This window comes from Suillus paluster, assembly GCF_016628075.1.
Source record: "Suillus paluster strain FC165 chromosome Unknown EDB91scaffold_67, whole genome shotgun sequence".
Taxonomy (NCBI): domain Eukaryota; kingdom Fungi; phylum Basidiomycota; class Agaricomycetes; order Boletales; family Suillaceae; genus Suillus; species Suillus paluster.
Genome location: NW_024537627.1, coordinates 196243 through 217343, shown reverse-complemented (window position 1 = coordinate 217343; position 21101 = coordinate 196243). Strand labels below are relative to the sequence as shown.

At 48.3% G+C, this 21101-nt stretch overlaps 5 protein-coding genes across 5 annotated transcripts; 2 read left to right on the top strand and 3 right to left on the bottom strand.

Annotated features, from left to right (window-relative positions):
- Positions 1 to 9038: 9038 nt before the first annotated feature.
- EDB91DRAFT_1338715 (uncharacterized protein) lies at positions 9039 to 10494 on the bottom strand (the record flags this gene model as incomplete). The annotated part of the gene is made up of 7 exons (XM_041325631.1): positions 9039 to 9125; positions 9191 to 9309; positions 9367 to 9446; positions 9490 to 9609; positions 9656 to 9688; positions 9844 to 10382; positions 10405 to 10494. The coding sequence occupies 7 exons, from the start codon at positions 10492 to 10494 to the stop codon at positions 9039 to 9041; spliced, it is 1068 nt and encodes a 355-aa protein (XP_041173298.1).
- A 2882-nt stretch (positions 10495 to 13376) lies between these two features.
- Positions 13377 to 13894, bottom strand: EDB91DRAFT_1155925 (uncharacterized protein). Its single transcript, XM_041319610.1, has 3 exons — positions 13726 to 13894; positions 13622 to 13673; positions 13377 to 13556 (listed from the first exon to the last, which is right to left on the bottom strand). The coding sequence occupies exons 1-3, from the start codon at positions 13872 to 13874 to the stop codon at positions 13485 to 13487; spliced, it is 273 nt and encodes a 90-aa protein (XP_041173297.1). The 5' UTR covers positions 13875 to 13894; the 3' UTR covers positions 13377 to 13484.
- A 1334-nt stretch (positions 13895 to 15228) lies between these two features.
- Positions 15229 to 16213, top strand: EDB91DRAFT_1252431 (uncharacterized protein; the record flags this gene model as incomplete). The annotated part of the gene is made up of 5 exons (XM_041323508.1): positions 15229 to 15297; positions 15356 to 15515; positions 15575 to 15593; positions 15622 to 15724; positions 15788 to 16213. 5 exons carry the CDS (start codon positions 15229 to 15231, stop codon positions 16211 to 16213), a joined length of 777 nt encoding a protein of 258 aa, XP_041173296.1.
- A 551-nt stretch (positions 16214 to 16764) lies between these two features.
- Positions 16765 to 17772, bottom strand: EDB91DRAFT_1349505 (uncharacterized protein; the record flags this gene model as incomplete). The annotated part of the gene is made up of 5 exons (XM_041326022.1): positions 16765 to 16994; positions 17047 to 17137; positions 17188 to 17324; positions 17378 to 17506; positions 17565 to 17772. 5 exons carry the CDS (start codon positions 17770 to 17772, stop codon positions 16765 to 16767), a joined length of 795 nt encoding a protein of 264 aa, XP_041173295.1.
- Positions 17773 to 18263: 491 nt separating this feature from the next.
- Positions 18264 to 19889, top strand: EDB91DRAFT_1155917 (uncharacterized protein). The gene is made up of 5 exons (XM_041319609.1): positions 18264 to 18726; positions 18784 to 18909; positions 19005 to 19102; positions 19155 to 19245; positions 19304 to 19889. The coding sequence occupies exons 1-5, from the start codon at positions 18459 to 18461 to the stop codon at positions 19552 to 19554; spliced, it is 834 nt and encodes a 277-aa protein (XP_041173294.1). The 5' UTR covers positions 18264 to 18458; the 3' UTR covers positions 19555 to 19889.
- The last annotated feature ends 1212 nt before the right edge of the window (positions 19890 to 21101 follow it).

The following is a 21101-nucleotide window of genomic DNA, read 5'->3' as shown; positions in this document are numbered from 1 at the left end:
TGCACACCGCAATGCTGGCTCACCCGTCCTGATTTCACCTGGTCAACCGGCCTACCCATCTCTACTGCACCCCGTAGCCCCGGCCCACCTGTCTTGATTTCACCTGGTTGACCGGCCCACCCGTCTCCACTGCACCCCATAGCCCCGGCCCACCCGGCTCAATTTCACCTCCTTTACCGGCCCACCCGTCTTGATTTCACCTGGTTGACCAGCCCACCCGTCCTGATTTCACCTGGTCCACCGGCCCACCCGTCTCCACTGCACCCCATAGCCCCGGCCCACCCAGCTCAATTTCACCTCCTTTACCGGCCCACCCGTCTTGATTTCACCTGTTCTACCGGCCCACCCGTCTGCACTGCACCCCGTAACCCCGGCCCACCCGGCTCGATTTCACCTCGTTTACCGGCCCACCCATCTCCATTGCACCCCGTAACACCGGCCCACCCATCTCAATTTCACCTCATTTACCGGCCTACCCGTCTCCACTGCACCCTGTAACACCGGCCCCCTCGTCTACATTACATTTCATCTTCCGGCCCACCCGTCTCCATTGCACCCTGTAACACCGGCCCACCCATCTCCATTGCACCCCATACGGCCGGCCCACCCGTCTCAATTTCACCTCATTCACCGGCCTACCCGTCTCCACTGCACCCCGTAACACCGGCCCCCTCATCTACATTACATTTCATCTTCCGGCCCACCCGTCTCCATTGCACCCCGTAACACCGGCCCACCCGTCTCAATTTCACCCCATTTACCGGCCTACCCGTCTCCACTGCACCCTGTAACACCGGCCCCCTCGTCTACATTACATTTCATCTTCCGGCCCACCCGTCTCCATTGCACCCTGTAACACCGGCCCACCCATCTCCATTGCACCCCATACGGCCGGCCCACCCGTCTCAATTTCACCTCATTCACCGGCCTACCTGTCTCCACTGCACCCCGTAACACCGGCCCCCTCGTCTACATTACATTTCATCTTCCGGCCCACCCGTCTCCATTGCACCCTGTAACACCGGCCCACCCATCTCCATTGCACCCCATACGGCTGGCCCACCCGTCTCCATTGCACCCTATTCCCCGGCCTCCTCGTCTCCATTGCACCCCATATGGCTGGCCCACTCGTCTCCATTGCACCCCATTCCCCGGCCCCCTCGTCTCCATTGCATCTCATCTACCGGCCCCCTCGTCTCCATTGTGCCTTATTTACCGGCCCACTCGCTATCACACACTGGATTCACCACCATTCATAATCACCTATATAGTACATTGCTATACTACCATGTATACTATATACCCCCGGCCCATCCGTTTGCCTCGGATACACCACACCCTCGGCCCACTCGTCTATCACGGTACAATTATTGCCACCGGCCCACACCGGATGGCTCGTCTCTATCGGTACATTGTCACGCCCGGCTGCCCGTCTCAGACGGGTGAATTCACTGAAGGGGCTCCGTCTGGTCAATGCAACATGAATCGACCCATGCCCAGTGATACTCTGTCTTGCTACGAACAATGTTGCAGAATGACTGCAACTTTACCAGACCTCCAGCTGCGTTCAACTCGTACACGACCTCGTCCTTGATGTCGTGCAGCAGCGGCTCCGTCCCTTCTCACCTATGCGACAACATGACACAACGGAAGTACGTTGTCACTGTTTCCGCGATGCGCTCAGGATGGAGGTCTGGATTCTTCATAGTGAACAACAGAAGGTCATTGTACTCTGTACTCTTCTTGAAGGTGCTAATCTGCGCCCCTCGATCACATAAGAGTCCGGCAGTGGTGTTCAGCAGACGAAGCGGGGTGGTGTCAAGTTGAGCGTCAATGACCTTTCGAATGGCACTTTCTGCATCGGAAGGACTAATATACTGCTGGCGAATGTCTGTAGAAAGAGTTGAGCGTCTTGAAGCATGGGTTACTCAGGGCTTACTTCGTATTTGCGTGTCAGTAGCACTGTCCAATTTCAATAGCATCATGTCAAAGGCCTCGATAGCTTTATCGTAGCGCTGTGCGCCATGAAGCGCTGCATGCTTGAGCTCGTATCCAACGTGTGATGAAGGATTGAGTTGGATAACCTATGCATCGCCAAAGTGAACATTCGCTACAAAAAAGGTAGATGTCATCACACCTGTTGCGCATCGAGAAGCGCATCCCCCCATAGCATCTTTTCTAACCTGGCCTTGCTGCGGTTTGCAAATGTGGTGTCTCTTGCAAAATGAAGGTCAATTGCCACAGTGTATAATTTAATAGCCTTGTCGTAATCGCTTGCAGCAAAGGCAGCATCTCCGTTGACAATATAGGGTGCACTGTATTCTTGCGTGAAAGCTGAGTGAAACGCAGGAAATGCGGGTGATGATTGTGGCCGGACGTGACATTGCAGGCTCCAGACTTACCATTGGACCAGTCAAGGCAGCTAGCCTTTGTATTTTCGTCACTCATATTCATCATGTGTTGGTAGGATTCCACAGCTTCTTCACGTCTACCTGCCCGGCAGAGTGCATCGCACTGTTTCCGGCGTGCATTTTTCCACAAGGACTTTAGGTCCCATCCAAAGAGCTGCACAACAGATTTTGGCGTGAAAAGTACGTTCACATGAATCATATAAACATACCACTACCAGGTCCTCATATATAGAATGAATGGGTAATGTAGAAGAAAAAGCGCTGGCATTGACAGCAGCAGTGAAGTAGTCAACAGCTTCGTTATGGTTCGCGGCATTACTTCCGAGCTGAACACATAGATATGCCTGGTATGCGAAAATTTGGTGTAAATGCATGAAACCTGGGCTTGATTAAGATGCTCACCTCTACGACACGACAAGCAAGAGTATCGTTATTCGGACAAGCAGCAACCAACTTCCGGACACGGTGAATTGCCTCCTGATGTTTATCTGCGTTGAAAATAGTGATAGCCTGAAATCCACAATGAAATAGGGAGTATGCAAGGAAAATCGAACGTGCCTTAACCAAGAGAAGGAAATGAGTAATTGTTGAATCTTCGTCCGTGAACATGAACGCGAGGTCAAATGCTGTCCTCGCATCCCAGACCATACCTTTTCCGCATAGGGCGATGCCCTGGGAGATATAACCTGTCAAGGAGGGCTGAATGGCGACGGACTATGTCACAAATTGACAATGAAAGTCAGCCTTTTGTAAGTAAGAGAGAGATGATGAGTTAGTTTATCTCACCTTGCTTGCGTCATCAAGCGCGTGATCCCAGGCATGTTTTCGCGCCATAATGAATGAACGATTGGCATATGATGTGTAGTTGTTTGCGTCGGCGTCGATCTCTCGTGTGAATATTTCTTCAGCGGTGGATATGTCCCCCGTGATGCATGCATCCCGGGCGGTTTCATTGACGGAGAGGATCTGTGATGTAAAACATGCTCGAATTGCGCTATAAGAGTCAAGGATAGAAACTCGCCCCTGATACGCCCTTGGGTGTTTCCCACTCTGAGATCAAGTTATTGTTACCTCCATTGAGGATCTGCTTGCCGCCGATGGAGAAAGTGACACATCCCGGCCAGTCTGAGGGCTGGAAGATGGCGATGGTTTGTTGATCTGAGAGCCGCCAGAGACGGACATCTTGAGATGCGGTCGCGACGTGGTTGCCTGCAGGATGAATGGCAATGGAGAGGATATAGTCAGTATGGCCCAACCAGGGACCACCGACCTGCGTCCAAGTGGATGCATCCCACTCCCGTATAGTGGGATCCTTGTCATCGCCCCCTGAGAGAAGTCGTGTGCCATCAAGCGTCCACGCGAGTGCGTGGTTGATTGATATGTGACCCTTGAAGATTGCGACGCGTTCCCTCGTGTCTGACTTATAAATTTCGATATTGCTAGATGTTGCGATGGCAAGAAGTTCGCCAAACGGCGAATACTGAACGCCGTGGACGGAACCACTACAGTGTATTGGATCCCCTTCTATCTGCCATGTTGTCGTGTTCCAGAGCTTTGTTGTTCCATCCCATGAACCAGTGGCCAGCACTTTTCCATGGGGAGCAAAGCCCAGCGAGTGGATCCAATTGGAGTGGTCTTTGATGGTTTGGGTGAGTGATTCCCCAGTTTCTCCGTGCCAGACATTCAACTCTCCACCAATATCGCCGCTTGCTATGATTTTCCCATCTCGTGATACCGCCAATGCTCGCACTTCCCTGCCATGCCCCTCCATCTTCTTCAACACTACACCTGACTTGACGTCCCACAGACAAACCGTCTTGTCATTCGAGCATGTGACCATTCGTCGTCCATCGGGGAAAATTACCACACCCCATATCCGTTGTGTATGATGTTTAAAAGTTCGATGAGGTGTGATACTTGGAACGAGCTGCGACATTTTACTGGAGGTTGATGGTGTTGATACGGTCAAAGTGGACTTGGGTGGAGGGATTCTGAGTGTCTTTCTGGTGCAGAGGTGCGATGTACCGTGCGTTTGATGCTGCTCCACTGTGTCTACTATTAACCTGCCTCGTGTTTCCATAGACGCCCAGAGTTTGCTTCCAGTCATCAACAAAAGAGCCCGAAGCATCCAAGGTCTTGTGAAGCTTACATGAGTATGTGTGCTGTGAAAGACATACACAAGTTGTACACAAGGTCTTACATTGCGACATATATATGAATATATGCTTCGGGCAGCATATATTTACATATAAGGTTCAGGCTCTTTTGTTGACGCACTGCTGACTAAGGGATCCAACCTTGGCAAACATCTCGCTTCCGGTGAAGCTTTGAAGTTCAACATTTATCCAATACACCGTATATGTATGGTACCCAGTCGAAGGCGAGCGTCGGAGGGACGGGGTATGACAGACTCCTTATCATTAATATTGTAATTTGTGGACTATCATCATGCGCTTCTTTTTTTTAGATCTTCATCATGTTTGTGTTGCGGACGATAGCCTTTACTGCGAATGCCAAATATACGGAGATGATTTGGAATCTGGATAGACCTTCGTGATGCACCCGGTGATCCAGCCGCTCTAATCGAGCATGAAATACCCTATCGTATCAACGTTCTGGCACTTTGAAGGTAAGCAGTTTTGCTCATATCTCTCCAGACTAGTGTTGATGCATGATGTCTCGTCTCATCCTACAACAGGCTCAATCTTCACCCCCATCCCATCCCTCGCCTTCCTTATATCGAGTGTGGCAAACACGCAGTCCATCAATAGCTATACTGAATTCGACGACTTTCGTCTTCCTGGTCAGTCGGATGAGAAGTGGCGCGAGTTTGTCAGATGCGAGGGTGATGAATCGCGGCTCCAGCTATATGTGGAAAATTGGCATTTGGCAAGAGGAGTGTAATATGGAAAGGAGTCCGCCGTTGTTGCACTTGCCAGAGTGAGGTGAGCGAGTTGTGCAACATGTTTGGACTTGATTTACGCAGATGTAAACTTGAACTGGGAACAACTCAACGTACGCACGACGTCTCGATGCACTGAACCTTAGGTTTTACCTTACAACATGTCCCACTCCTTGATGCGCCACCGTCGGATATCACAACGCTCTAACCAACACGTCGTCAAGACCTTCCCCTGATATCGCTGGACTCGGCGCAATCAATCTGATCATACCGCTAATTCCACACCCCACATACCGGCCACTGAGAATCGGTTTCGTCCTGACATTCTAGGATCCTTACAAGTAAGTAAGTACGATCGATGGATTTGTATAAGACGAATACTGCATGAACAACCATCTCCAAAAGCAAACAGTCTCGACGAAAACAACAATGTTGAATATCACCAGTAGAGAAACGCTGTGGTATTCCGGTAACGCATCGATCGACTCACCAGCATGAGTCGACTGTCACAAATGACATGATAAATAAACCATAAACGCATCACCAGATTCAAGGACGAGGGATGTCTGCCTTTACTACGCGAAAAAGGTAAACCCTTCCAAGTAAGCCTTGCTTAAACCTAAACGTTCTCACCTAGATTTGTTGCAACATACCGCTCATAGGCAGCTGCATACTATCCGCGCAAAGTTACTATAGCCTGTACCAAGAATCGGACTTGGGTGCTGGGATTCAATGAGACAACGGTACAAGGTCATGACTTGGTACACACCCTCTATCTTTATCCACATTCCCCCCGGCTCTCATACTCCATTTTCTCTCCAGTCATACAGAACCTAATACCAGCGAACAACGGGATCGTGAATCTGATGTCCAGGTTTTCTGTACGAAACAGAAACACCCAAACATTAGGTTTACTTTAGATCAGTCCCTGTTTGACTTCCACTTCACCATCACTTCGATCCTTCTTCTCCCGTTCTGCGCCCTGCATTTCAACGTACTACATGTACAATCCCGTTCTTTCCCTTCGTGACCATCACGATCCAGACTCCTAATTCCCACTCTACCCCGATCCCGATCCCTTGTATTTGATCCTGGGCAGTATCAGTGATTCCTGCGAGAAGCACGATCTGACTCGAGGGCCATTTGATTTTTGTTGGATTTGGGTCGGGAAACACTTACTTGGACATTCATTAATTGCTGTGTTGAGGATTGTGGTTGTTTAGACAAATGAGATCGGGGTGTTGGTTGGTTGTGTATCGCCATGTATAATACCAGGAGACGAGACAAGCGCTGGTAGGGGAGGGTGATTTTCTCTGGACTGAAGTAGGGTTCCTAGGGTTCGACTCGGTGCAACGATCGTACCATCAATTCCACAGCCTACATACTGGTCGCTGAGAATTGGTTTCGTTAACGTAGGATACAGCCGTGAGCGGAGTCTACTTAACGTAGATCTTGAGTGCTCTCACCAGCGACTGCGTTGTAATAGATACGTCAGCATGTTCAAGGACAGCAAGGGATACCTTAACGGATATCATCTGGAAGGATGAAGGGGCTAGATCTGCATTGTCCTGGCAATGACATCCGTCAAAGCATTCAGCCAAGAGCTCGGCACCAGAGAATACTTTAACGGATATCATAGAAGAACGAAGTCAAGTCACCTATCATAGATATACATCAAAGTATTCTTGTATACCTTCGGCACCACCTGGATTACGAGTGCTCTGACCAGTGTCTGCAGTTCAAATGTGAGTAGATGTTCAAAAATACTTTGATGGACGTACATTTCTGGTGCTCACCAGGACTGCTATTTGGCGAGGCTGCGTCTTCAGTGATTCTGCAGAATGGCAGGACTATTTTTTTTTGCGATCTTGCCAGTATTTCTAGCGAAGCCAACTGTGTATTTTAAAATCGACTTTCACCAGAAGCGCAGGCAAGACAAATAAAAAGGATACCGCCGGCTCTACAAAGACAAATAGAAGGCCCCACCTAGCTATACATCTACTGCTAGTGTCATGGGGCTTTGGTACTTGTGATGCCGAAGAGGGCCGGCGGTCTGTTTGTGTGATGCGTCTTGCCAGCACTCCTCATGAAACCAACCGTGCACTTCCAGGACGCAGTGGCTTTCGCAAGAAGCGCTGGCAAGACCAAGATGTAAAGAGTACACAGACTTTATTAGAAACCAACATTGGTGATGAACACGATGTTCGACTCTGATAAAGTCACTTAGCATCACCATCTTCAGGTTCACGGCTTTGGACCATCTGTGGATTCATTAACATTCGCAGACCACCACCCAAAGTCGGAAATCAAGATCAAGATGGATGGGTTCGTTTTGATGTACAAGGCGGGATTCCCCGTCGACGATATTCCACAGGGTGCATTCAGCGCTGATAAAATATTGTAAGTTTCTTTATATGAGTTCCTAGCTACATAGATTTGTGCAAGAGAATGGGAAATAATATGAATATACGATCAAGTCGCGGTGACGCAATTGAGTAGCGCAACATGTGTCGTGGGAGAGAGTTGAAAAAATTTACGCCCTTGTACGCGGCTGACGAAGATAAGTCGCGGTGATCTTTGATCGTAGAAATCCTACGCTGCTGACTAAGTGATCAAACCTTGGCAAACATCTATCCTCAGCTCGCCATCATTTACCAAGTAGCGTTGATCACTCACTCATCTTCCACTTGAGCAGCATTGACAGTCTATAATCGCTCGCCACCATAGGGATGCAGTACCATATACTGTATCCATGTGAAGACAAGCGCCGGTGGGACGGGGGTAAGCTTATCATTGATAGTATCAACATTGCGCATCATGAGGATAGCTCTTGGGCCTTGCGCATGGCTCCAGGAGGCAGTTCTTGACTCAGATGGAAATATAGAGGTAATTACTGGTCATACTTCAATTATTGGGAGTTCGAAAGAGCTTATCACTGTCAAAGGGCATCTTCATCACCTTCGTATTGTGGACGATAAACTTTGCTGCAAATGCCAAATACACGGGGATGAATGGGATGGACCTTCGTGATCCAGTGGTGGCCCGACCGCTCTAATCGAGCACAAATGGATTGTTGTATCAACGTTCGGGCGCTTTGCAGGTAAGCAGTTTTCCTCATATCTCTAGACTAGCGCTGACGTCTCGTCTCGTCTCGTCTAGTAGTCACATCCAAGAGTGGTTTGTGCAAACCCTGCTCATGAGTCTAATAGTTCACCAATGGAAATCGGTGCAAGCTTAATGTCTCATATATTTCACCTCACTGATGTTTCGTAATATGGAATTGGGCAAGATGTGTGATGATCCCGATGATCATGCTCTTTTTTTACCATGATCGATGAAGTTCACTACCCATCAAGCACCAGCAGTCACCGATATCTTGAGCAGCACTGTCTAACTTCTGCCTGGTCCAGGCGAGCACTGGTGCCGTGCTTTGCTTGTCATGCGCAGCCAGATGAAGCGGACGATAGCCCAAAGCACCTATTACACCGTCGTTCTCATGATTATCGAGTCCTCCCTGTTATACTTTGTCTCCGCTATTATTTCCATAGTTGCCTCTGCTCTGCATCCGAACGGTCTCCATGCTATGCTTCCTGTTTATTGGTTGAGCCCAGATAAGAAGACACAACATGAGTCACCTGCGTCTTTAACGCAAGGCGCCTCAAAGCTCAAGAGATGCATTTTACGATCGCCATGGACAGGGCCCAAGCAAATGATAGGTGTCTGTATCAGGACTCGGGTGGGATTGAGACGGTACAGTATATAACTTTCTTGATTCCTGACCAGCTCCCATTCTCTCTCCAGTGGTATAGAGCCTAATACCGGAAAAGAAGGACGGAATCATGGTGGTAAGGACACCCTCGTACAGAGACAGAAGCACCTGACCAAGCTTGAGAATTAGATCTACCCAGTACCAGACAAGGTTGCCGAGGAGGGGAAAGGGCATGATGCTGGTTGGGAACACGGACGCCATCGTACCACGTGGAACTCGGTTTGTATCTAGCATCTAGCATATTCTTCATTTTTTTTACTTGCCCAATCACAGACGTTACTTACTGTACCCTCTAGACGTGGAGATCCGATTCAAACAAATTGAGTCTTTTCTTCCATTCGTCGACGACTCGATTGATGTTGACCTCGATAATTCAAAAGTACAACAAAGACGCCATTGCCGAGTACCGTACGCTCCGGCCTTGAGCGCCTACATCGTCGCTCGACAGAGTCGGACAGACAGGCAGTATCACAAGTGCCTTGGCGGCCTGGACCGAAGTAGGCTTGTGATGAGACTGGGCCAAGGACCTGCGGACAAAAAATAATCAGTACAAAAGGTGTCAAGGACACGCACCCTTGTGAACCATGGCACAGCTGAGCCGGGCAGCTTCAAAATATTACATGCGAGAGATGCACCGCTACTTTATATTTCAAACTCCGCGAGTTCTTACTACTAACCAGAAGTTCGACCTTCAATGTTTAGCAGAATTCCAGCCTTAGCGACGACGGAAGAGGCATATGAACAAGGAGCTCGCATCTCACTGCAGATATCGTTGTCCAACAACAACAAACACTTGTTTACATGCACCGCTCTCATCCACAAGGCATTTTCCCCTTTCGCAAAATGCCAGGTCTTCGCAGCGGCCCTCGATATCATATATGGGGATAAATATGTGGACTATCATAGCCGTGCGCTTCTTTTTTACATGTTCATGTTTGTCTTGCACGATAGCCTTTTCTGCGAACGCAAGATATACGGAGATGATTTGGATAGCCCTTCGTGATGCATCTGGGGCCTGGCCGCTCCGTGCACTCTTATCCTCAACGACTACCGTTTCACCCCATGGGAGAAACAGGTTATTTGATGGCTCTTTGTGGGCAGGCTCAGACTTGGTCCATTCCCTTCCATTGTCTCGTATTTTCGACCCTCTGCTTGTTGCCAAATACCACTTGAAGAGGCGGGTGTCCACTTGGGATCTCTCGGCAGCTTGGTCAGGTGGAGTCGTATTTAATCCGCATGTTCTCGTAGCCGGTGCATCTTGGCCTGCTCGCTGTCTCTCTGGGCTTCGAGCCACTCGAACCTGTCCAGTACGCAGTGTGTACGAAATCCGTGGATAGCAGCAGCACGTGCAGGTCGAAGCTAGCAGTTCTGTTCGATCCGAGTCCTCGCCTATAACCCGAATCGTCTTTCATGACCAACTAGTGCCGTTTCTGGATCTTGAGCTTTCGCAATTCGACAACGACGGGTTTCCCTATATATTACCATATAATGGGATTGTGATAAACCCCAGCGAACGAGACTACAAAACTCCGTCGTAAGTACTACTTCAGTCATATGCCATGTATTCAAGTGTTTCAAATTTCCTCTATTCCAAGATCTCCTATTACTCGTTCGGCAGCAAAATTTGTTCAGAAGCAAGCACTATTAACTCACGCGTCATGCCACCAACCATACTGCACCAATGCGAAAGCTGAAACACGACTCACTGTAGTTCACTATCGCGACATGCCACTCACTCATATCCATGGATATATACATTCCCAGGATGACCTACCATGTCAGTGAGTCATGTGGTTATGTAAATCCAGGATGCAAACTACTCAAACTGACATCGATACTGTCATGCCCAAGCGCGTATGCCACCTGGCATTCCTGCCCAGCGCAGCACTTTACATTTAAGCACAATGTGGGACATTTATTACTACTCAGGTCAACGGGACTGGCAGATATTGATGTTGTCAAAGCGGCAACAACGGCGAGGACGAAGGAGAGACGCATCGTGTGAGGATGTGATATGGGATCAAATAAATCTGAAGGGGACGGTAGGAAGACGGCTTGCTTTTACGTGCTGAATATTGTTCTGGCAGAACTTCATGGCGATGTAGGAAGAACCTATCTTACTGAAGATATAATTGATCCTAGAACTTTACGCACGGTTATGCAGACGGTCCGACAATAAAACTACCACGAGTATGAGAAATAGAAATCGTTCAGAAATGAACTAGAAGGGTATAGACGCCTCAGCACCTCCAAGTCCGCATCTACGCTTGCGGTCGTGTTCTCAACGGCCACGGACGAAACCGCTCCGTATTCCCAGGCGTCAATCACTCGCTACCTTCCCGGACCCTCACTCAGTCCCCGGATCAGCATCCTATGAGCTCGTCAACGTCATGAGGTCCTTTGGGTCTTATGGCATCATCCACATCGACATGTGCCTAGATAACATTGGACTAGGGGTTCCAAGGCAGGGACTACGCATTCGGGGTCTCCTCCACTCGATCCCACCTCGACCTCCAGTAAAACGTTGGACCTGATTCAAAGCACCACGCGCGATCAAGAGTTCAAAGATCATACAGACGCCTACACGCTGTAGCAGTTTTGCCCAAGTGTCACCCTTCCATTGTGACTTTAGTCTCACGTGATCAGGCGCGTTCAGAAATATCAATGAGATTCGTCTAATAAGTAATACACAATGCCTATGCAATTTACATGGTGAAGATCGTAATATTAATGCTACAAGAGCAGATGAAGATGGAAGTGGATTGATATAGATGAAAAATCATGATAATGTCGTGTTCCAGTCAAAGTGCAATGTTGATACCGGTGATGATGGTGATGATGATGAACAATGTATGCACTCTTCGTAGATGACCATCCTTGAATCGTCACGGCTGCCTCATAGATGCCAAAACCCCTGCGCAACGTTTGAGTTTTGGTCTTCTGCAGAAGACGGTCCGTGGTCAACAAGACGGAAGGTATGAGTAGGACCACAAATAAGGCAGATATGGATCGTGGATGTGCAAGGTATTTCTGCCCAAGATACGGGCAGCAAGGGGTACCAGGCTGAATATTGCTATCGCTTCGGTTGTGGTTACTGATACCTCGGAGTAGGATGGACGACATACAAGTCGAAGCCAGGAGGGTTGCACCAGAAGACCCAGAGAGCCAAAGTAGGTTGATTCAGAGAAGCTCGCAATAAGAAAAACGCTGACAGTATGGAATCCGTAAGACAAAAAAGGTTGTTTTATCACTGCATCAAAGTGAGTGGGGAGATTGGAGTCAGTAAACATGTCATCAGATGTAGCACCAGAGTTACTCCAGTGTCTCCTTAGCGTCCTAACTAAGTTTGATAATTGTCAGTTATCAGTTGGTCATCAACATGGATTTACAGACGCCAGCAACGAAACTCACCAAGTAAAGTCACAGGTAGAGGAACATCAGACAAAATGTTGATAGTACATGTCTCATCGACGAGTACAGCTGGGTTGTGGGCAATGAACTCATCTGGAGGGTAGAACTAGAAAAGAAACATCCACGCGGAAATATCAGTCTATCATGATGAAGGGGAAGAACGAAGGGGAAAATCGAGTGCAACTCTGAACAATTGGTATGACTCGGAATTTCAGAATCCCAGCGTCCTCATCAATTTCACGCTCCCGCTTTCCCCCTGACAAACTGAAAATTAATACAGATTGCGATGCAGTAGAAGGCTGTATTGTTATGTCGTTCACTAGTGGAAAGTATATCGTCAAGAGACAGAGACAAAAGAGACAAAAGAAAAAATACATGGATGATTGAAATATAGAAAAAGCGCAGAATAAGCTGGTCGTTTCAAGCGGATCTCGAGCGAAACTTGGCCTTTGTACCCTCATAGTGAAGCATAGTCGAAGTTCGCCCTCACAAAAAGGATACGAGTCGCAGAACGACGCCTCACTCTTTCTTCTTCTCTGTGTTCTCCTGTTGCGCGTCGCTGACCAATTTTTCCATCTACCCACCTCTCTCTTTCAATTCTAGTGTGTATTGGTCTGGTTTCGCGTTTCGTTCAGACCCGCGTCCAAGTGATGAGAATGTGATCGGCTAGGCGTCGTAAATGTGAGCGGTTGAAGCTCGCCCTCCGTGTCCTCTCCGGAATCATCAGCGTCGTCGTCGTCGTTGCTGTCGGGATTCGGAAGACGTGGACTTGCCTGGTCAAAGTATAACGTGTGTGCGAAGAAGTGAGGATGCGAGATAGGCCACTAGCTTCAGTAATTTATTGACTTTGGTCTCACGTGATCAGTCAAGAAGGAACGCGCAATTTTTGTAACAGATGTTGATCTAAGTACTGGCATACACCCAGCTGTCTGCAGACGAACATTCCTCCTTCTGTTGGGTGTATCGTCTCCCCCATCTCCTCACATCACGTTCAGCAGTGATTCTTCACAGCCACTGCAGCCGGACAAAAATCAGCCTGATTTGGCACCAACTGGCCGTTATCCTGATATGATCGCTAGCATGTAAACCGAGAACACTGAGGGGGCACAATACCTAGAAAGTACTTACGAGGTGGTAGATACAGACAGTACTGGAAAGGTAGAGCGGAACACTATCGTAGCTGCCGGCCTATCAGTTACTTTGTTCAATGAAGATGTGTGAGTGTAACGCACTTGCAATATGTGAACTGGTCGCGTGTGGTGTTATCGTGTAGTTTCTTGGTACCACCGTCGACCCTCACTGTGGCTGGGCACCGTATACACGCATTGGCGCCAGCGAGGAAGCTGACCAGCGCAAACATGATGAAGGGAGAAGTAAACATGATGGAGTTTGTGAAAGGGAATGAAGCAAAGCCATAGTGGCAGGCAGGTGTTTTATAGGCTGAAACTTTCAGTGTGAACGTAAAGGCGTTGCTGCTGAGATACCGTATTTTAGGTGAAAAGGTTGAGCCAGAATGCATGATAATCTCCGCAGACTCGAACTCCAAGGGAAATGTGCAGCATGATGGGGTCGTGGGGCACGAATGAATCTCCGGTTCCTGGGCGACCTTGGTTTAAAATTCGCGTTGCTCGTCAGATATGTGCACGTTCATCGGACGTTGTGAACAACACTCTCCGTAATATGACCATCCTTGGATGGAATACCGAAAATGTTTGAGTTTTGGTCTTCCGCAGAAAGTTTGTGGTCAAAAAGACGGAATTTCGTAAGGTACGGTTAAGAAATCGAGATGTATAAATAAGTGTGAAATATTCCGGTAAATATGTATAAAACCCAGGTATTGCCTGTAGGGCTGGCCACCGTAGGCCGTATTACAGGTATGTACTGTGGCGTAATACGGGAGCCATACCCGTACCGTCAGAACTTTAGAGTCTGTTCGGACAATAGGGGAGCTCACAGACTGGTAGTGTGACCGGAAGAGAGATTCCTTCCGCACTGAGACCCATCCGCTCCTACAGCGACGTGGTCCGTGCGAGTAGCCCTGTTAAGAACCTTCGGGTCAACCAGGAGATTAGTATGGCGCTGGACGCCGTAACTAGTGTCGAGGTAGAACCCCGCGTAACCACGTCTAATGAGAAATCGATGGTGCACGTAAATTATGAGACCGCAAGTGAGAGAAGTGAACTCACTAGCCACAACGAGGATGGTGGCGACCGTCCATGGACCACGGTGACTAAGGAACGTCGTCGTGGTAAAACCCGGGTCAAAGGCCCTGACGAACTAACCACGTACGAGCAGCGAAACGCAGTGAACGCCGCCCAGGATCAGCTAACCGTGGCTGAGAAAGAAAGGTTAGCTAGACGTGAGAAGGAAGTCAGCAGAGGCGAACCTCGGCGAAATTCCCCATAGACGATATTCAACAGGGTGCTTTTGGCGCTGATAGAATACTGTGAATTTTTTATACCAAGTTCCTAGACTTGTGCAAGAGAAGATAAGATAAGTCGCGGTGATCTTTGATCGTGGAAATTCTACGCTGATGACTAGGTGATCAAACCTCTCAGCTCGCCATCATTTACGAAGTGGCGTTGATCACTCACTCATCTTCCACTTAAGCAGCATTGACAGTCTATAATCGCTCGCCTCCATAGGGATGCAGTACCATATACTGTATCCACGTGAAGACAAGCGCCGGTGGGACGGGGATAAGCTTATCATTGATAGCATCAACATTGCCCGTCATGAGTATAGCTCTTGGGCCTTGCGCATGGCTCCAGGAGGCAGTTCTTGACTCAGATGGAAATCTAGAGGTAATTACTGGTCATACTTCAATTATTGGGAGTTCGAAAGAGCTTATCACTGTAAAAGGGCATCTTCATCACCTTCGTATTGCGGACGATAAGCTTTGCTGCGAACGCCAAATATATGGGGATGAATGGGATGGACCTTCGTGATGCATACAGTGGTGGCCCGACCGCTCTAATCGAGCACAAATGGATTGTCATATCAACGTTCGGGCGCTTTGCAGGTAAGCAGTTTTGCTCATATGTATCCAGACTAGTGCTGACGTCTCGTCTCGTCTAGTAGTCACATCCAAGAGTGGTTTGTGCAAACCCTGCTCATGAGCCTAATAGTTCGCCAATGGAAATCTGTGCCAGCCCGATGTTTCGTAATATGGAATTGGGCAAGATGCGTGATGATCCCGATGATCACACTCTTTTTGCCACGATCGGTGAAGTTCACTACCCATCAAGCACCAGTAGTCACTGAGCAGCGCTGTCTATTTTCAACCTGATCCAGGAGAGCACCGGTGCCGTACTTTACAATGTCAACATCATACTTGTCCACCTCTTCTTCCATGTTGGGCTCACTGTGATCTATACCATCCTCGTGGTAAATCGTTTGCTCATCATGCGCAACCAGATGAAGCGGGTGATGGTCCAATATGATCCAAGCACCTATGACGCCGTCATTCTCATGATCATCGAGTTCTCCCTGTTATACCTTTGCCTTCGCTATTATTTCCATAGTTGGCATCCGAACGGTGTCAGCTCAGCACGGGCAGCCTCGAAGTCGAGCTCCATCCCCGCTTCCACCTCGTCTACCCTTGTCTCATCCTCTAAACCAACCACTTCGCTCAAGGCTCCTCCTGCCGTAGATCATTCTGCGCCGACCACCTCGCCGTACTTTTCCAAAGTATACTTGGATGTGCGGAAACGTCCCTAGCCCAGAGAAACAAGCTGCAAATCTGCTTATGTGTGGTCTGCTAATTTTTATCTTTATATAGGACCGCTCGTCCGAGTCCCCTATATCGCGGCAAAGAAGGATACTGGGAGGTGCCAATCAGTTTGTGTCTAGCATATTCTTTGTTTGTTTGACTTGCACAATTATATGTTTTACTATGTCCCAGACGTGGAGGAAAATCGAGTATGCAATCTGTTCTTCCATTGGTCGATTGTCTTAGAGAACTCAAAAGTATGACATTGCCAAATACCGTATGCTCTGGTCTTGCTCCGGGCAATCAAGAGACTAAACCCCCTAAAAGCCATACTATCCAGATTCCAGACATGGCTGCAAAAAAAAAGTTCCTCGCTCGACGACGCCACGAGCTCGCATAGGACTCACGCGCTGGACATTACGCTGTGTATTTAGCATAAGTAAGATTTCTATTCGGCTTTGCAAATGCTTAAGGGCATTTGTGGCTGTTCGCTACTAGATCCGCCATATCGTCATCTACGCGACAAACGTCATCGGGAGAGAATGTATCAAGACTGCAATCAAGGAGTGGAAGGCATGTCAACGTTACCCTCCAAGCGGACCATCTTGGATTTAGGGATAAAAACACGGTGTTCATTCATCCAATCCAAGGCCTTCTCAAAGTTTCTGCATTGGTGACGAACATTGAAGTTCGGAAAAGGATCTTCGTGTCCCTCCACCCAGTCGTAAGTTAACATTGTCACGTCACCATGACACATGAGTATCTGCCTGAGCATTTCGATGCAATGGTCTGAGGTACAAAATAAGCGGGATATGAGTCAAGCAGGAAACAGTATACGTACCGAGATGAATGCGGAAGCTTTCAAGGGATTCGTGGTTTTTGTGATCAGAGGATTGGCCCCTGTCACCCCAGGTAACTCTGCGGAGCATGTTCTACGGTGGGGTGAGTAAAGATCGACTAGCCTCCCTGTGTAACAACTGACTACGCAATGGAGCTGGTGAGTGGCTTCTCCTGCTACCACGTAACCTCCGCCGTATTCATCTGGGTACCTAACCATGGAGGGAGAAGGTTTCTCCCCTGTTCGGAGCAGTTGCTCAAGCGTCAAACGACCTTGGCGTGCTGGGAAATATCATCAGTAGTTGCCTATGTTGGGACGAAGCATATGGCGCAACCTCCAAGAGATACCCTATCCCAAGCAGCGTCTATTTCTGGGGACGGACTGCCACGATATATGGAAGGAGCGTCCAGACTTCCGTTGAATCTTATAATGCCGATGGATTCAATAGCCTCGTTGGCTGGAGCTGTCAACTCGAGTAAGTAACTTGTGTCCTCGTTGACGTTATCTATCTATCCACCCACAGTACACAACCACGTCATCTATCGAAGGCGCCCGTACCCATAGCGTGAAGAACAATATCGTTGTGAACATCAGCACACCACGGCTCAGCCACGGCAACCAGCGAACGAAGCGGGATTTCGAAGGAGGTCTAGTTTTTGTACCACCAAGAAGGTTTGCATTGTCACGATCTTCGTCACGATAAAAAGAAGTAGAATATTCCTTGGACATGACTCGCGAAAGAAAGAAAATCTGGATCTACAGAATTAGTGGAACGAGTATGCAGTTAGTGGGTCGGATGTGAACAAGACAGTCAGGATACATTTCAGGTTGCAGAATAAGTAGTACCATGGCTATGTAAGAGCCATCGCTGCCAGGTAAGTATTGGATTTGCCAGTCACTGGTACTGTCATACTGCCAGCGATCCCGTGGAGCCAAGGACCTCCTTAGGATTTGGGTCGGAAAGGAGGCGCTTGTAAGCTAGTGTGTAGGCGCATCAGTGAACTGATGAGCCGCAGATAAAGTCATGTAAAACGCCGTAATCGACGCAAAGTACCCTGGGTAGACTCACGAGTTCTCTGATGGCCTGACTAGTAGACTAATAATATAGTATAATTTATGTGATGAACTGGCAGCACCTCGGTCGGCACAAACTTTATGTAAGTAACGCGGATCTGGAGCGAAGAAGGACTGCCACGTCATCATGCATCATGCATTCATGCATTCATGATTCGCTGGCAAGGCGTTTATGGACTTGTGAGATTCTATTCGGAACCGTATGAACTTCAAGTTCACTGGTTCAGGGCTTACTCGGTGGCACACGGTATTCGGCCCATCGGTGCGTCTTAACCATTTCCATAGCGAACTTTCACCCTCAAGCACCTGCGCTATCCCTTCACCCTCGTATTCAGTGGCCAATGGAGTTGGCTTCTCCAAACCTCATGCTTAAAAATTTACAGTACTCTCCCGTCCATGATGCTGTCGATGATGACGATGACGAGCAAGCATTTGGTGATGCAGAAAGGTTCGGTGCAGATGCTGCAGAACCTCGTCCAAAGTCGCGTATCCTTCGCCTGTGGCCTCGCCGGTTGGTTGATGCTGCCCTGGTATGCACATCGATGCTCTTTTTCGTGCTGTGGATGGGCACACCTTCGCCTCGCCTGCGCGACGACATTCCTGTATACTGTGGGTGAACAAACCTGCATCGAACAATCAACAAACAATCTAAATGATTTATTACAGCTCCAGCAAGTGGTGCTGTCGAGTCCACGGTTGTAAGGTTTAACGGAACCCTCGACTTTCCTTCTATCTATCGTGGTCCTCCTTCCCCAGAAATCGATGCCGCTTGGACCAGAATAGCTCGTGCTGGTGCGTCGTTCAATATTATACTAGTTAGTGATTGTTCATCTCCATGAAATCCCAGTGCTACCGACTCGAATGACGCTTGAGGAGATGCTCAAAAGCCGGTGAAGTCGATTCACCTTCGAAAGTCAAGTACCCAGAAAAAGCCGGTGGAGGTTTTATGGTATCCATGGAATCACCTCACCAACTGCATTGTCTGGTAAGCTATACTACGCCGAACGTCTGGTCATTCTTGGCTCACATCATTATAGAACTTGCTTCGCAAAGCCTCATGGATGGAGTATTACGGGCCTATAGAGCCTTCGTTTCAGGACGATCCCGAAGTAGTCCGTATGCATCTTGGTAAATATTCTTTCTGACTTGAGGTATCTCCTGTTTATGATATACCGTTACACTTCAGATCACTGCCTCGAAATGATCAGGCAGACTATCATGTGCAATGTCGACGTGACGATGATCACATGGGACTGGGTGGCGGGACACAAGGTTCCCTACCCTAACTTCAACACCCGTCACCAATGCAGGAACTACGAGAAAATATTGGATTGGGCTGACAAGCATGCTGTTCATATCGATAAATCGGAGGTCACTCGCTTCGAAGATACAGTTGACATCCCCTTACCCTTTCATGTGATGCACCATGAAGGATAAGGATTATTTTCTTGCCCGCTTCATATATTCCCAAATATCTCGGCGATGATTATTAGCCTGACAGAATTGTCGTATAATCATATGGGACTTACATTCGACACGTCCATCGTACATTGCTGTCTTGCTAAACAAGATTTTCTTGTTGACACGGATAGTAGTACTATGTGTATAAATGACACTAGATGTAAAGGAACATGCTGAATCGATGCAACGAAGACTCAGAGTCAAAAGGGAGAGCTGCTGCAGTCGGCGACAATCACTTCCCCATGGATGCGGCCATGGACAGGGATTGTAGCCTGAAGCTTATTATGTATGTGTATGATAGTTGTTCATGCAATACTTGCATGCGCAGGCAGAGGATCCAGATTGCAACTACCGGTGTGGATACAAGCGACGAGCATTATCAACCTTTTGCACAAAGTCAAGTATGTAATCTTCCCTTTTCATTCGTCGATTGTCCTAGAGGACCCGAAAGAACCCCATTGCCGAGTACGCTCCGGTCTTGAAGCCCGAGTGCCTACATCATCCCGGGTGATCGGTAGCAAACCGTTCCTTACTCGATGACGCTACGAGCGCATATGGGAGCCATGCGCTGGACATTACGTTGTCTGTGCAGATTGGTGCAGCCACAATTGGAGAATAAATGAAGCGAACGATCGCATGTATCTTCCATATCATGCTGATCTCGGATTCTTCGCGTTTGACACTTTGACCACCGAAGAGTAGAAATTCGAGCTAGTATCAATGCTGCCACATATGTTTTCGTTGCCCTACACTCGTCAGCAGGACAATGGGTGTAATTCCAAAGGCTGGCATACTGGACTGGACGGCAAACGACGACAAGTTTTGATCGGCTTTAGGGATGATAGCTCAACAGCTTGAACCCTAACACCACCGTCAGATTCCTTTTGATTTCGCGTTACCTGCTTCAGAAGGGAGTGGTAACATCATTTCTCAGTGAGAACGGATCGTCGGCTATTGATGTCTGGTGCGAGTAGCTCATGGAGTTACGAGTCGGAGCGCACCTCTACCCTCTTGCAAAGTACTCATGACAAGATCACGTAGTGTTTACTTGCTCGACTCCATCTCTGCTCAATACTCGTCTCACGTCCTCCACGCTGGCCTCGAGTCACTGGAACGGTGTGTTTGCTCAGTTGTACTTTGGATTGGTCACCTGGTCACTCAGTACTCAGCGCGCACCTTCTCGTATTTCGACGCGACGTATTTAATGTACTATGACCTTCTTTCGTCTTTGCCTGGACAGAAGTAGTGCTTGTAATAGGACCGAACTGTGCCAAGGACCTGTGGACAACAGAGAACTCAGAAAAGGGGTCAAGGACACGCACCCTTTTACTAATATTATGTAATGATCCACCACTACACCGTTATATTTTAAACTCCGCGATTCACTAACTTGAAGTTCGACCACCAACCTCGAGATGTTTTTTTTTCAGCAAGTCTTCACCCTTGGAAGAGGTATACGAAGGAGGTTGCATCTCACTACAGATATCTCTTTATATATATATATCCATTTTTTTGTCCATTGA